This window comes from Megascapheus bottae, chromosome 14 (assembly GCF_031878675.1).
Source record: "Megascapheus bottae isolate mThoBot1 chromosome 14, mThoBot2.hap1, whole genome shotgun sequence".
Classification (NCBI taxonomy): Eukaryota; Metazoa; Chordata; class Mammalia; order Rodentia; family Geomyidae; genus Megascapheus; species Megascapheus bottae.
This window is the reverse complement of record NC_143522.1, coordinates 12,103,385-12,119,198: the sequence shown is the minus strand read 5'-3', so window position 1 is coordinate 12,119,198 and position 15,814 is coordinate 12,103,385. Positions and strand designations below refer to the sequence as shown.

The following is a 15,814-nucleotide window of genomic DNA, read 5'->3' as shown; positions in this document are numbered from 1 at the left end:
AAGTCACAAATATAAGCTTTGGCCACTGTCCTTGCAGCTGCTGGGGATATACCAGCAGTAAAATGGACCTGGGCAGGGGCCAACGCCCACTATAGTAGGTCTATCTGTAGTTTTTTTAAAATTATTATTTGATTGTTAGGATAATGTATAGAGGGGTTACAGTTACATTCGTCAGGTAGTAGGTGCATTACTTCTCATACATTGATACCCCTTCTCATGTTTTTGTCCCCATCTCCCTCCCCCCACCCCTATCTGTAGTTTTTTTTGTTTTGTTTTTTTTGTTTGTTTTTTGCCAGTCATGGGGTTTGAACTCAGGGCTTGAGCACTGTCCTTGGACTTTTCTCAAGGCTAGTGCAATACCATTTGAGCCAGAGCACCACTTCCAGCTTTTTTTCTATGTATGTGGTACCAAAGAATTGAACCCAGATCTTTGTGTATGCTAGGCAAGCACTCTACCACTAGGCCAAACTCCTGGCCCCTATCTGTAGTTTTAAAGATGGAATCCATGCATCATGCTGAGAGCATACATTGCCCAGTTACTTTCTGTAAGAGTTGTCAACTTACACTCCTGCCAGCAATGTCTGAGAGGGCCTGTTTCTGCACAGTTTCACTGAGAATTTTCCTAGTCAGATGGAATAAAACCTGCTATCTCATAGTTCTCATCTGTATATCTCTTATGAGGAAAAAGAATGCACATATTTCCCTATGTTGAAGAAATACTCATTTTCTGTAAGCCATTTATTCATATCCTTTGAGATTTATTTTATTTTATTTTTGTTTCTTGTGCCAGTACTGCACTCAAGCCCTTGAGCTTTTTATTCAAGGCTAGTACTGGCCACCCTGGCCACTTCTGGCCTTTTGCCGGTGAATTGGAGATAAGAGTTTCTACCAAGACTGGTTTAGAACATAGTACTCAGATCTCATCCTCCTGAGTAGCTATGATTATAGGCATAGAGCCTGGCTGGGGTTTTCCTTTTAGAGCTGTTTTTTCTATTTCTTAAGATTTATTTTTTGTCTGTGATATGATTGCACATATTTTTCCTGTTGGATCATTTGTCTCTTTACTTTGTTTAAGCTGGTTTAGGCCAAACAGAGGTTTTTGATCAGCCAATTATTTGATCAAGTAAAAGATACATAAGCACTTAGCATGATGATGCCTCCAAGCTGGTGCATACTTAACAGCTAGTGTTTCCTTCCCTTCCTCTTCTCTATTTGGTGTCCTATTCAAACTGTGCCCTATATTCTTCCCTAAATGTGGCCAGTGTTTCTGTGCATTTCTTGCAGGCATTTTCTTATCTGGAAGTCTTCTTCCTTTTCACTTTGGGCTCTTGAAATCCTATTCATCCCTTAAGTACCAGCTGAAGTCTAGCTTTCTAGAATTTCTATATCTCTCTTCACCATCACCGCGAGTCCCTAGTGATCTGTTTCTTCCATGCTTTGGCTGAGCCTCAGTTCCCTTATCTATGTAATGGAATTTCTGGGAAGAGTAAAGATTTATTTTGATTTTATGATTTATTTTTACATGGTACATATCTATTGTTTTAAAAACTCCAAATCTAGACATCCATAAAGTTTTAAACTGTCATTAGACATGTTTATACATAAATATACACAGGCACTGTTATTTCCAAGGACTAGTTACTATTTATGTCTGAGTGGTTTCCTTATGTCCATGACAGCAGGGAGAAGATTTTCTTAAAACATAAACTGGTGTGGATGGCTCACATGTATTATTCTAGCTATGTAGGAAGCTGAGATCTGAGGATCCCAGTTTCAAGCTGGAGCAGGCAGACAAATCTGAGCAAGTCATCTTCAATTACATAGCAAAAGGCTGGAAATAGTTGCTGAAGTAGTAGAGCACCAGCTCTAGTGAAAAAGCTAAGCAAGAATGTGAGGCCCTAAGTTCAGGTCCCATCACTGAAACACATACACACACACTCTCTCTCTCTCTCTGTCTCTCTCTCTCTGTCTCTCTCTATCTCTCTCTCTCTGTCTCTCTCTCTCTCTCTTTCTCTCTGTCTCTGTCTCTGTCTCTCTCTGTCTCTGTCTCTCTCTCTCTGTCTCTCTCTCTCTCTCTCTCTCTCTCTCTCACACACACACACACACACACACACACACACACACACACAAGTCCACAGTTAAAATTTTAAAGCAATATAAACTTGCAGCAGGAGAACATCTGAGTTGTGAGTAATCTATAGATTGACCCTCATAGGAATTGTATAAAGCGTGACCTAATGTTAAATGGAGGGGAAAAAATCCATTTAAAACTGTATCTATAAGTGATGATAATAGTATAAAATCATGTGTGTGAATAAAGGTAGAAAAAATAGACAAAAGTATTTCTGGATTGGGCTCATGGATAGTGAATTCATGATTATTGAATCTACCATAAAACTAAATGAAAGGGAGATTTTTGAATGATCTATGAATAGGTATTTGTTGTGAGCATCTATTCCACAAGGAATGCATAAGGGATTATATTAAGAAATGACATGTAGTAGGCCCAGGAGTGTGGACTACTGGTAGAGCATTTGCCTGGCATGCTCAAAGACCTGGGTTCATTTTCTCTGTACCACATATACAGAACAAGCCAGAAGTAGTGCTGTGGCTCAAATGGTAGAGCTCTAGCCTTGAGAAAGCTCCAGGACAGTGCCTAGGCTCTGAGTTTAAGCCCCAGATTGGCAAAACAAAAAAATGACTTGAGGGTGGAGGCATAGCTCAGGTGATAGAGCATTAGCCAGTAAGCAAAAGTTTCAAAGGGGTGGGGGATAAATGACAAAGTGGTCCTGGGCTTTGGTTTGTCTATCAGTGCTTTGTCAAAGACTTTCAGAATGCTAAAGCTACACAGGACAGTCTTCATTTAGAAAGTCAAAAGTCCTGAGGCCCTGAAGGCTGAGTTACTTGTCCATAATAATACAGCAAAGGCTTGACTATTCCACATAGAAGCCTTCCCTCTACAGATGGCTGATCATTCTCCTTTCTTGAGGCACCTCCAAGTCCAGGAGTCCACTACACATGAGAAGGCAGCCAAAAAGCATTCATCCAATGAAAGAGTGGGGAGACGGGCAGCCAGATGAAGGAAGCCACAGAGACATTGCTCCTGGGATGTAAATTCTGGTGCCATGGTTGTCTCCACAGGACCCTGAGTGGGCTCAGCCAGACTCGCCCTCCCCAGCAGCATATGGGGCTGTCTCGAACCATCCAACGTTACCCAGCCATGGCTGCCAATGGCCAGCTGACTTCCAATGCTCTGCCCACAGGACTGGGTCTTGAACAAAGAGGTGGCACTCCGCAGGCAGTACTTCTGGACAGTCACTCATCCCCCTGGGGTAAGGTGCCCTGCCTCAGAGCCTAGAGGAGAGGAGTGTCTAAATCTCTGCCCACTCTACAATCCACCTCTACTTTCCCTCCACACTCTGGAAGGAACAGAGTTGTCATTTTGTCCCTCATTCAGCCAATCAACAAATAGATTCTGAAAGGGTTGGGGGTATAGATAAGTAAGTAGGAGAGCACATGCCTAATTGTTCAAGACCCTGGATTCAACTCCCAGCACACAAGAAAGAAAATAAGTCAAAATAATAGCAAACAGGTACTGGTGACTGACACCTATAATCCTAAGTACTCGGAAGCTAAGATCTGAGGATCATGGTTTAAAGCCATGGGCAAGAAAATCTGTGAAACTCTTTTCTCCAATTAACTTCCAAAAAGCTGGGAGTGGAGCTATGGCAATAATATTTGAGCATTTGCTTTGTGCCAAACTTCAGGGGTACCAAAATAAGTGAGGACTCTAGAACCTTAGATATTCTATCTCAGCCTATCTGTTGTCCTATTATGCCTTTGCTTCTTTATAAGTAAGAATGAGCTTAAACTTCCAACCCAAATACTCCTTCCTCATTCTTCTTTAAACTCCAACCCTCTTGGTCCAACACTGCCAGCTGCTTCAGAAACACTGACTTATCCTGCTAGGAAAAGATCATCATTTCTGGACTCTCAGCATGACACACAATGTTGTTATTCACATCCCCTCTCTTTGTTGGAGCATCCACTCTGTATTGTTTCTCAGAGCATCTCCTACAGGCCTCCCCTACTTAATCTGCTTACAGATACTGGGAACTAGCTCCTGCCACCTCCTCCCTACACAGACAAGCTTCTTGGACCCACAGTCCACATATACTTTTTTATTTAATAATCTTTTATTGTGATTAATAGAAGGGTTACATTATAGTCACCAGATAGAAGGTGCATAACTTCACAAACAGTGATACCCTTTCTCATGACATGGTCCCCATTTCCCTCCCACCCTTCCTCCTGCTCATCTTGATCCACATATACTTTTTCCACTTCTAACTTTTGATTCCCTCCTCAATCTTCTGGCTCTGTTCTCCTCCTGGGCTCCCATACGGAATTAATAAATCTCTGTGTTTCCATTGCCATTATCCTTACTTAATGAAGTGACCTCACCTGTGCCCAATCTACTCTTCCTATCAGTAGTCCTCCCACACTTCCTCTCTGATATCTTGCTGGAAAGTTTTTAATGGTTTCCCCCACCAAAGAAAGTGCCTGATTCTTGTTCTGGTAATCAGACCCCTAACCTGCCCTTAATCGGGTAGTATCATTCTAGCTCTCTTAAAAAAAAAAAAAAAAAAAAGAAAAAGAAAAAGAGGGGCTGGGAGTTTGGCCTAGTGGTTGAGTGCTTGCCTAGCATGCACGAAGACCCGGGTTCGATTCCTCAGTACCATATACATAGAAAAAAGCCAGAAGTGGTGCTGAGGCTCAAGTGGTAGAGCTCTAGCCTTGAGAAAGTCCAAGGACAGGGCTCAGGCCCTGAGCTCAAGCCCAGGACTGGCAAAAAAAAAAAAAGAATAATGACTGCTTCATGAATTTGTGTGTCATCCTTGCTCAAGGGCAGTGCTTCTCTGTATTGTTCCAATTGTAGTATATGTGTTGTTGAAGCAAGCACTATTATCCTCTTTAGCCAGCCTGAGCTTTATCTCATTTCCTGCTCTTGGGTTCAAATCCCAGGTATGACCCTTTGCTGGCTATGCCATGAGGCATCCTAAATATCGCTGACCTTCACTCCAATTGTAAAATGGCAATGTTAGGTTGGAACATATGAAAGTTGCCAAATAATCAACTATGTTAATCATGAAAGTGTTCATTTTGAATGGCTCCAGCTAAGTAATACTCATCAAGAAGATTAAGAATTAACATGTACCAAGTGTGACCTTGAAAGCCAACCATTTGTGGGCTTCTCGAAGGTATGATTATGTCCCATCATAGTCATGGCATCCAAAAGGTGTTCAGTGAATGTCCTGGATTTATCCCTTGTCCCATGGACCTTCCTAACTAGGCTCTGGAGGTCACGGCAGTGTCTTTCATCCCTGCCCCCTGGACACAAGTCCTCTCTCTACAGGACTGAACCTCACAGAGAAAATAAAGAAGATCAAGATTGTCTTCACTCCTACCATCTGTAAGCAGACCTGTGCCCATGGGCACTGTGCCAACAGCTGTGAGCGGGGCGACACCACTACCCTGTACAGCCAGGGTGGCCATGGCCATGACCCCAAATCTGGCTTCCGTATCTGTGAGTGCCTTTCCAGCTGTGGTGGTTTCCATCTGGTCCTGAGGAGTTGGGTTGGGCACAGGGACAGGCTTACTTTGGACTGGAGCCCAAATTCTTTCTAGGTAGGAAGCCACTGCTCTTGTATAGATTGGGGTAAGGGAGCAGACTCCATCAGGTGTTCCAAATTATATGGAGTTGAATCTTCAGCCTTGGCCCAACATGGCTGTGTGACTCTAGGCATGTCATATAGCTGTCAACAAAGAAGACAGGGAATTAATTCCAATGTTCTGTGTCTTGGGTGACTGAAGGAAGAAACAGGAAAGGGCTTTTTAGAAAGGCCATGGCTGGTTGTTATCTGCCCCTTCCTCACTGTGTGGCCTCCTGGAAAGTCCCTGCATTTCAGAGGGTGCTGGACTCCCTGAGCCATCTAGGTTTGATGTCCCTGCTCTCCCTGCTTCCCCGTTGTAACTAGCTGGCCACAAGATTGATGGCACTGTTCTTCCATCATTGATCACCTTTGGGGATTGATATTGTAGATTTCTGTCAGATCCCCTGCCTGAATGGAGGCCGCTGCATTGGCCGGGATGAGTGCTGGTGCCCTGCCAACTCTACTGGGAAGTTCTGCCACCTTCCTGCCTCACAGCAGGACAGGGAGTCTCCAGGGAGCAGATCTCACCATAGGACCCTACTGGAAAGCTCCCTGTATCAGTCCACCTTCACGTTGCCTCTCTCCAATCAGCTGGGTGAGTGCTCAATCATGAACCTGGGCAGAGCCAGGTAGAATGGCTGTCAGCCTTGCTGTGCTGGACAGGAGCAGAGAAATCTCCAGCTCCTCCTTTACTGTCAGACTCTTCTTGTTCCTCTACCCACAGGGCTCCATTTTGTTTCCTAAACTTCTTTGCCCCCTTCCATCTGAGTTTCTCTCCAAGTTTTTGTCCTTCTCCTATGTTGGGGAAGTAAAGCAGGAAAAAGGCAGCATCCTGCCTTCAGGGAACCCACAGCCCTGGGCAGTAGAAAGAGGAAGGGTGGATAGGAAGTTGCATTTCAACATGCAACATTTCATTTTCCCTAGCTTCTGTTAATAACTCCCAAATTAAAGATGAAAAAAAGCAAGCAACCAAACAAAAGCCACAAATCTTTAGGAGTCGGGAGATGGAGGGACCCCCAAGCCTGTAGTGTTCTGGGAAAGCTCCTGTGGCTAGGTAACCTGCAGTGAGCTCTTGACCATGAATATGGCTCAGCAGAGGGAAGGACTGGTGTGTGCAAAGCCATTGAGGAGGACCAGGGCTATCACTCAAGGCTTTGAGTAACAACTCACAACACCATTGGAACTTTATACTTAAGGGCCTCCACTGAAGGAATTTGAACCTCATCTTGTCCCCCATGGGGGATAACTCCAACTACACAACAAAGAAGTGCCAGGGAAGTCTGGAGGACACACATAGCTCATGACTACCTGGCCTAGCACTCTGGGGTATGGGAGAGTGAGGGTGGAGCCTATTTCCCAGCTCTGACCCCAGCCCTTGTGTACAGCCTCCGTGAACCCATCCTTGGTGAAGGTACACATTAACCACCCACCTGAGGCCTCTGTGCAGATCCATCAGGTGGCACGGGTGCGAGGAGAGGCTGACAGGGCCCCAGAGGAGAACAGTGTGGAAACTAGACCCCCATACCGACTTCCTGCCAGCAACAGCCACAGCCACTGGGACAGCAACAGCATTCCTACTCAGGCGGGAGAGCCCCCTCAGCCACCTCCCCCAGTGGCACCCAAGCATCGGGGACTGCTGGGCCGGTGTTACCTGAATACTATGAATGGACAGGTGAGAATGCCTCTGTCCTTGGGGCTTCCCCAACAGTGATCACCCTCCACTCTGCTCTTCTCTCTCCTTTGTTGTTGTTACATAGTATGACTTCAGATTCTCTCATCTCCCAGATAGGAAAAAACAGGGAATGAAAATGGCTGAGTGTGGAGAGGCGGGGCCTCCTATCTGGGTTGGTGAGCATAGTACCTGTCAGTACCAGGCATACTGGAAAGGATCAAGGAAATCACCTGCCGCAGGAGCTGTCACCAGCCTGGATTTGGTCTCAAAAAAAATTCTGGCTACCTGAGAAATGGGCCTAGGACCTAAGAGTTTAATTTCTAGCCTCTCAACGGGTGCCACAAGATGTGGAATGAGATCCCAAAGCTCAGGTAGTCCAAAGACCAGAGGTGCTCTGTTTCCTCCAGGGGTAGCTTCAGCTCATGTTGGGAGGCCAGGCCAGGTTCCCAAGAATAGGATCTAGACCAGATCCATGAGGGCTTTACTTGTTTCAGTTTGGTGTTTTTGAGGTTATGGGAACCGGAGCGAGGTGGACAGCCGAGTCCCAGATCACTCCCAGCTTTGGCCGGGGACCCCATTCATTTAGAGGGCTCTCACTGGGGTGACCACATAGTTATCTGGAGGTTGATGGAGGAAATCCTGCCATTTGGGAGCCTCTGTCTATGAGCTAGTAATGGCTACAGAAGGTGGCAGTTTACCCAGAGCAGATCATATGTCTCAACTGAACCCCCAACTCACAGGGTGTGAGAGAGTGGATGCAGCCTTCTCTGCTTCCTTCTAGGACATTGGTCAAACATTTCTCCCCAGGCTTGGGGTGGGCATCCTTTGGCAGAATATGTGTCTGTGTAGGAGATTTGAGTTCTATGACATCTGGGACATCTTTATGTAAAACAAGAGAGAAAATTGTGGGAGTGAAGTGTCACCAGTGTCCATGGTCTCTTTTCCAGTGTGCTGACCCTCTGCTGGAGCTAACTACACAGGAAGACTGCTGTGGCAGTGTGGGAGCCTTCTGGGGGGTAACCTCATGTGCCCCATGTCCTCCTAGACCAGGTAAGTTCTCTCATCAAGGTGGAAGATTAGGAGGAAGCCCTCCTGGGTCTGGCCTCTGTTATAGTGCATGCCCTTCATTCCCCATCGAGGTTTCTAAGACCAGCTAGGTGGAATAGACTGGTAAACCACCTATGTGTTGCTCTGAGGGAACCTCTATGAAGCTCCTGTGTTTAGCCGTCTGGGCGTCTGTTCTGCTTGACTGTCTGTGAGGGGCTGCTGCCTGCTGATGAACCTCCTCCACCCTCTCATACTCCTGCCCAGGCCTCAGGCACCCAGGGGTTTCTGTTTTGAATTTTGTCTTATTTTTTGGTTGTAAGCCTTGAACTTTGGTTGTGAGTTTGGGCACTGTCCCTGAGCTTTTTTGCTCAAGGCTAGCAATCTATCACTTTGATCCACAGCCTGACTCTAACTGGAAGTTAGAGTCTCATGGACTTTGCTATGGGATCCTTAGATCTTAGATCCTTAGACCCTCAAATCTCAGATCTCAGTGATCCTCAAATCACTAGTGGCTCATACCATTAATATCCAACTCAGCAGTCCAACAGTCTTGATTTAGTGACCCAGTGTTTTTTTTTCCTTCTCTCCTTTGAGTGGGTGGGGTGGAGTGGTGGTCAATCAGGTGAACTTTTCATCTCCTTTCCTATTCCTTGTTCTCTGATTTGGGATTGAGTGTTCTAGAATATCCTCAGGTTTTGAGATGTGAGATCCCCAGCCCCTGCCTTCTTTTGGAGAGTAGGGGGAAAATCCATTCATTCATTCATTCAGCAAGTCCTTATCAAGTGCCTCATAGATGTCAATCACTGAGGATTTATGGGGGAGCAGAAAAGGTCTATTCAGGAACACATTTGTTCACTTCATCCATGTTTCATTCATGTTCATCACCTGGTTCAAACTATGTCATCTGGCTTAGTGCTGACAAAGCAAAAGAATATATTCACAACAAAGTAGAGAACACATTACTTATTCAAGAAATATTAATTGTTGGGAATATAATTTCTCACCATAAATATTAGTATCTCACTTAGAAAAACAGTGCTACCTATTTTATTGTGAAAGTCAATTTTATTGTTATAGAGTCATTTATCTGAATACAAATTGAGTCCAAGGTCACTTGGAGATGGATCATAGTGCTTAAGCATGATTGTAGCTTTAAATCTGAAGCAACTCAGGCTAAAGTATCCCTTAGTGTTCTCTCAAATATATTTACTAAATAAAACACTTATTGCAGAAAAAAAGGGTTCACTCATACTGTTCTCAGAGGTGTTAGTCTTACATCTAGGAGGGATGGCTAGGTGCCTGTGCCTGAATATGGCTTCTGCCCACACAACCTGGTTTCCCCTTCAGGCTTTGTTCCTGGGCCTGGCTTGGATTCCTCTTGCCTGTCAGTAGTCAGCTCAGTGAGCCAATTTGGGGAAGGGTGCCTGGAGCAGAGCCCAAAGGTGGGAGGAACAGGGCTGTTCCCATCATCAGACTCAGCAGTGGAGCTGTGACTACATTTTCCAAACAGAAAATAAAGTGCAGATGGTTTTGCAGGGTAATAGGGTTTTAGTAAAGTGGTAAAGGATAGTATTCAGCACCCAGGCTTGAGCATCTGGCATGTACTAGGAACCAGACTCCATTCTGCCCTCTAGCCTCTCATCTGTGAGACCTCACAGGTTGCTGCAGAACTTAAATGGAAGCTCTGTATGGTAGCTATTACAGCTGGTCTTCTGTATCTGCAGTACTGTATCTGCTCATTCAACCAACAGTGGATCCAAAGTATTTGGAAAAAAATTCTTAAAGCTCCAAAAAGTAAAACTTGAATTTACCTCACATTGAACACTACACTGAATCCACAAGGAAGTGATGTGTGGTCACAGCTCGTACAGACTCCTGCCATTGTACAAATCTTCCATCTTTCTCTAGCATTCACATTTGAATTGCTCACCTCTTACCTCTCTTGAGTACTTGGTGTTTGGGCCTGTGAAGACTATACCTATACTATGCATACGGCTTGCTTGTTAAAGTTGTTCTCAAGAAAGGAAAAGGGACCAACATATCATTCTACTCAATATTTCCCTTGCAGGTCACAGACTTTTTTTTTTTTGCCAGTCCTGGGACTTGAGCTCAGGGCCTGAGCCCTGTCCTTGGACTTTCTCAAGGCTAGAGCTCTACCACTTGAGCCACAGCGCCACTTCTGGCTTTTTCTATGTGTATGGTACTGAGGAATCGAACCTGAGTCTTCCATGTTAGACAAGCACTCTACCACTAGGCCAAACTCCATCCCCTACAGACTTTTTTTAATCATTTTTTTCTTTCCTTTTTTTTCCTTCTTCTTGTCAGGCTAATTCTTGGCACTGTTTTATCCCACATTCTGTTTAGCCCACGAATATTTACATTGACCAAAAAAAAAGTACCCATGGTGTTCACTGCCTGAGTAGACACAGGAGGAGGCAACGGAAGAAGAGCATAGACATTTGGTGGACATTAGAAATAAAGAGGCTAGTATGGTGACTGGACAGATGCTGAGTGCTGTGGAGACACAGATGGTAGGATGAGGCACTTTTGAGTCATGGAGCACCTGTGTGCAAATTAGAAAAAAATGATTCCTTCTATTTATCTAGAACCATGTTGATAAGTACATAGATGATCTAAAATGTGAGTGCTTCCCTTAGATGTAGTGCTTCTGTACATTGTGAGGAATAGGACGCTTCCTCATCTAGCAGGCCTGAGAAGGCTTCCCATAGGAGAGGACATCCAGGATGAGATATGAAGGCATGGTGAGGAGGACAGTCAACGTGTTCTCAAGGAGAGCTGCTGGAGAGCTACTTGCATGTACAAGGAAGCACTTGCAGGTGCAGCCAGGAAAGTGAGCAACAGTTCTGTTGTGTAATATCTGTTACTGAGTCCTCCCCAACTCAGGCTCTCCTAAAGAAAGGTGGGCAGGTCAGAAGCATTAGGTAGGGTCAGGGCTCCCAAGTCCATTGTATGCCCTCCTGGGAGTATCAAGGACTTACTGCTGCTGACTTGCCTCAGGACTCGTCACCTAGCAGGGCTATTCTCAGAAGAAACCACAGGGGTTCATCCAAAATGCAATTCCACAGCATCCTTAGGAGTTTCTCTCCTTGTCTTGGGGCCTGGGTGTTATCATGATGTTGCCTCTGGAGTCTGGGAAACAATGGAGGGCAAGACTGAGCTCAGCTGTGGTCAAGGCATGAAGTATGAACTCTGGCTGAGAAGCAAAATCTTGCTTCAGTGCTAGGTTCCACCTCCCACCTAGGGTTCAGGCCCTGAGTTGTCTGAAGTTTGGCTACAAAGCATGATCCAGAGCTGTTGGCATATGCAAGAGGGAAGGTAGCATGTAAAGTCCTGCAGGGACCTTGGGGAGTGGGGTTGTCAGTCTCTCTTCTCCAGTGAGCATCTGGTGATGATGAAAATCAAAGCCAACCTGGAGTCTTCATTTAAATATCACATCTTCTGCTTATGGCATTCAGAAGGAAACATGAGGTTCTGTCTGTTCAGGACAGATGGCTAATCAGGGATGTAGGGATGCAGCAATGACAGCTACTAGCAGTGAATGTTGCTGGGCCTGGTCCCCTTGTCCAAGGCTTAGCATAGGGAACTGGTTTTGAGCATGGGAGAATCCTCATTCACAAAATGAGAACAGAAGAAAAGATCAGCATTTATACTTCAAAGGCTTCATGCCAGCTCGGTGGCCCATTCCTGATCCAGGCTGGGTCAGCCTCATAAGCTCAGCTCTGTGGATAATCAGGGAACTTGCTCCTAATACAACTGACCAGCTCTGTCCAAGTAGGGCCTAGCACCCCGTGGTAACAGGCATGGGAGCAGAGCTCCATGAATCAGGGTACCCCACCTGCATATGCGAGTGCAGAATACCACATGTGCCTCTGGACATCCCTCAAGTCTCAGCCCAGGTAGTAGCCTCCTTATCTACAATCCCTGTGTTCCACTGTGTTCAACACAGCTCAGCAAGATGGGCACCAGAGCACAGACTCTGGAATATCAAGCATCCCAGCATCCTGAGCAGTTCAATATAAACATTTAAAACATGAAAGTGCAGCTGGGTACTGCTGAGGGAAGGGCAAGATGTAAGCGGGCCTTATTTGTATTGACCATGTGCCAGACACCTAGCTCTACACCCATGCCTAGAGCTGGCAGGGGGTGTTTCTTTAAGCATGACAAGCAAGCTACTATGCATGTATCAGGTGCTGCAAGGATGAACTTCTGAGGTGAGTTTGGGGGATACTTGGCAAGAAGCAGAACTTCTGAATTCTAGAACATTCTCCACTCTTGCGACTTTGCCTCAGTTTCTCATCTGGTGAAATGGGACCGTGCCTCTCAGGGAAGGTGTTGTCTTGTCCAGCAAAGTGATCTAGCAGAGTGAGGTCATGATGAGTGCAGTAGAGTGGGCAGCTGGGAGCTATATGGCCTCATGACATCCCCCAGTTGTCTTAGTCTTTTTAGGCTCTGTATCAGACAGTTGAAGAAGATCCCTGCAGAACACAACTGTTTCTATCATGGGAAAAGACTGCCTTGAGGTCTTAGTCTCATGGCAGAGGAATATCCCTTTTCTTCCATAAGAATTCCAGAACACCCTTCCTCATGGAGATGGCTGTGGGATCATTCTAGACCCACTTGTGGTTCTCTCCCCTCTTCTTCCTCTGAGCAAGAGCTGCAGTATGTCCCCTACTGGCCTTCCGGACTTCTTCCTGGAAGGAAGTTAGGAGTTATTATCAAAGGCCTAGCCTAACTCCAAGCATCTCTAGTGCCCCTATCAGTGTCTGGGAATGCACCGAGCTCAAGAGTCACATTAATTGAGGCCACATTTGAGTTTCCATATAAGACAGGCATCTGGGTTGACTGGAAACTTGGCAAGTGTCCCATCAAGCTTGGCACTAGCTGTGTCAACCCCAAGGCTCCTTTGCTGGAATGGATGGAGCTGGCACGTGGCTCAAGGCCTATGGTGGTGGCATCCAGCTGTTTGCCACAAGATCTTCTTTCTGTCTGTCTGGCCTAGAATGAGTTCACTTCAGAACCCAGGCCCCTCCCTGTATCTTAAGGGAAAGTTGATTCTCTTACTCTGCTCCTTCACAGAATTCTGAATCTTCCCCTCCTTAAAATAAGAATGACTGCCAATTTTCTGCTGAACTTTTACATTTAGCTTGACATTCACTTGCATTGTTTCATTTGATTTATACAACCTGTAAAACAAAGGCTTTTTTTGTTTTGTTTTGTTTTTTCTAACATGAACTCTCAAACTTGATATTGGACACTTTTACTTATTGGCTGGTGCTCTACCACTTGGACTCCTTCTCCAACTCCAATCTAAGGGTCTTAATTAAGAAAATGCAGCTCAGAGAAGGCTTAGGAACTTGTACAAGGTCACACAGTGAGGATGGATGAAGCTATTATAGGGAGAGCTGGGCCTGCTTGAAGGAGAACAACTAGGGGACTAGATTTGAATTTTGTGGCTAAGAGGATGCATGTCAGATGCATTTCATAAATTACTCGTGCATAAAGGACAATTCCTGTTAAGACTGGATCCAATACACAGACAGATTAGCAGTCTGTGTAACCCAGCCTAACAATTAAGAGTTGTTCAAAGAATTGCCCTAAACCAGTTTCACATCTACAATTTTAGCTGCTCAAGAGACTGGGATCCTAAGAATCAAGGTCTAAGGTCAACCCAAGCAGAAAACATGAGATTCCATCTCCAAAATAATTAGGAATATAATAATTAGGGCTCAAGTGTTAGAATGTCAGTTAAGCAAGTAAACCAAGTAATCATGAAGCCCTGAGTTCAAATCCCAGTACTGCCACCAAAAAAAGAATTGTCGGAGATCAAAGTTAGTAGGTTTATTCAATATGGTTCTAGAGAGGAAAAACATAGAAGCATGAATATTTCTAGTAAACTGAGTTTAACTTTTGAAACAGCCTAAGAGACATATAAAAGCTGCAGATAGCCAGCAAGAAAATAGGTTGTGCCTAGAAGTCCTGAGCTCTCATGGCGAGTGGTATACCTGCCAAAACAAGCTTCCCAAAGGTGGTGAGGAAGAAACTTATCCTTTGAGGGGATGAGGGTTTGAGGATTTCTATGAAACTCAATAGAAGAATGTTTTCCTTTCTTTGGTCCTTACTCTGGCCCATTAGACATATCACAGAGGTACTATGGAGGTTTGGCAATTTGAGGATGATGTGGGTCCAAGGGGAAGTCACAGCAGTTGTCATCATTAGCAACTGCTTATTTAGAGCACTTGTGAGTGCCAGGTACCACACTAAGTGTTTTCTCATTAGACTGCATTCTAATGATGTTTCCAGGTGTAAGGGCTACCCTGTACCTTAAGAAGGTCCATCCACTCCAGACCCCTGCTTCCAGCCACACCATGATTTGCAGTTTCTGCAGTATTGGCTCAGGCATTTGCTTAACTGGAGGACTCCAGTTTGGGGAAGAGCTATGCTGGGGTGGGGCTCCTGTTCTCTGGGAGTCTGGGGGAGACACCCAGTCTTAGAGAATTGAAATGGACAAAATTCCCATTGTTGGGCTTCAAAAAAATCCAGTGTCCCTTTGGCTGGGCAGTGTTCTGAAAGCTTCCTCCAAGGGACTTGAAGCCTCCTGGGAATTGTGTCCCAGACTCAACTAGCTCCCCCCTGTCACACCCACTCCTCCCAGGGGTGGGCACATATGACACGTGGCATCTCTAGCCTGTGGAGCTCCAGGAAGGCTAAGGCTGGTGGAGTGACTGCTGGGTGGCTCCTGTCTAAGCACAGTTCTGCCCAGATTTCTCTCTGCCTCACTGTTTATAGTGATGTTGACCTTAGTGCTTCTCAGAGGAAATTTCTTCAGGTAGACATCTTTAGGTGTAATGTCCATCATTACTGATGATGGACAGTGGAACCACTGGTGTTTCACAAAGGAGGAAAGTCTGGATAATGGACATTATGACTATTTGTACAAGGACTAGAGGCATGACTCAAGTAGTAGAGTGCGAGCCAAACAAGTGCTAGGTCCTGAGTTCAAATCCTAGTGCTGCCAAAACAAATCTGAGAAATGATTATTACTACAGTGTGATGACTGGTGTGCTCAAATGTTTAGATGCTTATTTAGTGTTTACTAAAAAGAAAACCCAGGCTTAGAGAGGTTGAATGATTTGCCCAAATCCATCTAGCACAGTGTAATAGACCAGCATACTATCCTTGAGATTGTTTCTAGAAGGAAGGAAGGAAGGGTGAGAGAAGAAAAAGAAGGGAGAAAGAGAAGAAGGGAGGGAGAGGGATGGAAGGAAAAGAGAGGAAGGGAGGGAGAAGAAGGAAGGGAGGAAAGAATGAAGGAAGGAATGAATAACACTAGGAAAATATCTACTCAGATTGTAGATGAGTC

The 15,814-nt window shown here is 45.2% G+C and overlaps 1 protein-coding gene and 1 non-coding gene across 3 annotated transcripts in view; one reads left to right on the top strand and one right to left on the bottom strand.

The window, feature by feature from the left end:
- Ltbp2 (latent transforming growth factor beta binding protein 2) overlaps positions 1-15,814 on the top strand; it is a 92,878-nt gene that overhangs the window by 37,339 nt on the left and 39,725 nt on the right. For both annotated transcript variants that reach the window (XM_090344478.1, XM_090344477.1), the window contains exons 4-8: positions 3,142-3,332; positions 5,417-5,587; positions 6,103-6,309; positions 7,100-7,386; positions 8,334-8,436. In XM_090344478.1, coding sequence (XP_090200604.1) covers positions 3,142-3,332; positions 5,417-5,587; positions 6,103-6,309; positions 7,100-7,386; positions 8,334-8,436 — 959 coding nt within the window. The remainder of the gene's footprint in view (positions 1-3,141; positions 3,333-5,416; positions 5,588-6,102; positions 6,310-7,099; positions 7,387-8,333; positions 8,437-15,814) is intronic.
- LOC150054696 (U6 spliceosomal RNA) lies at positions 4,862-4,963 on the bottom strand. Its single transcript, XR_016537757.1, has one exon. It is a non-coding gene; the product is annotated as a U6 spliceosomal RNA (small nuclear RNA).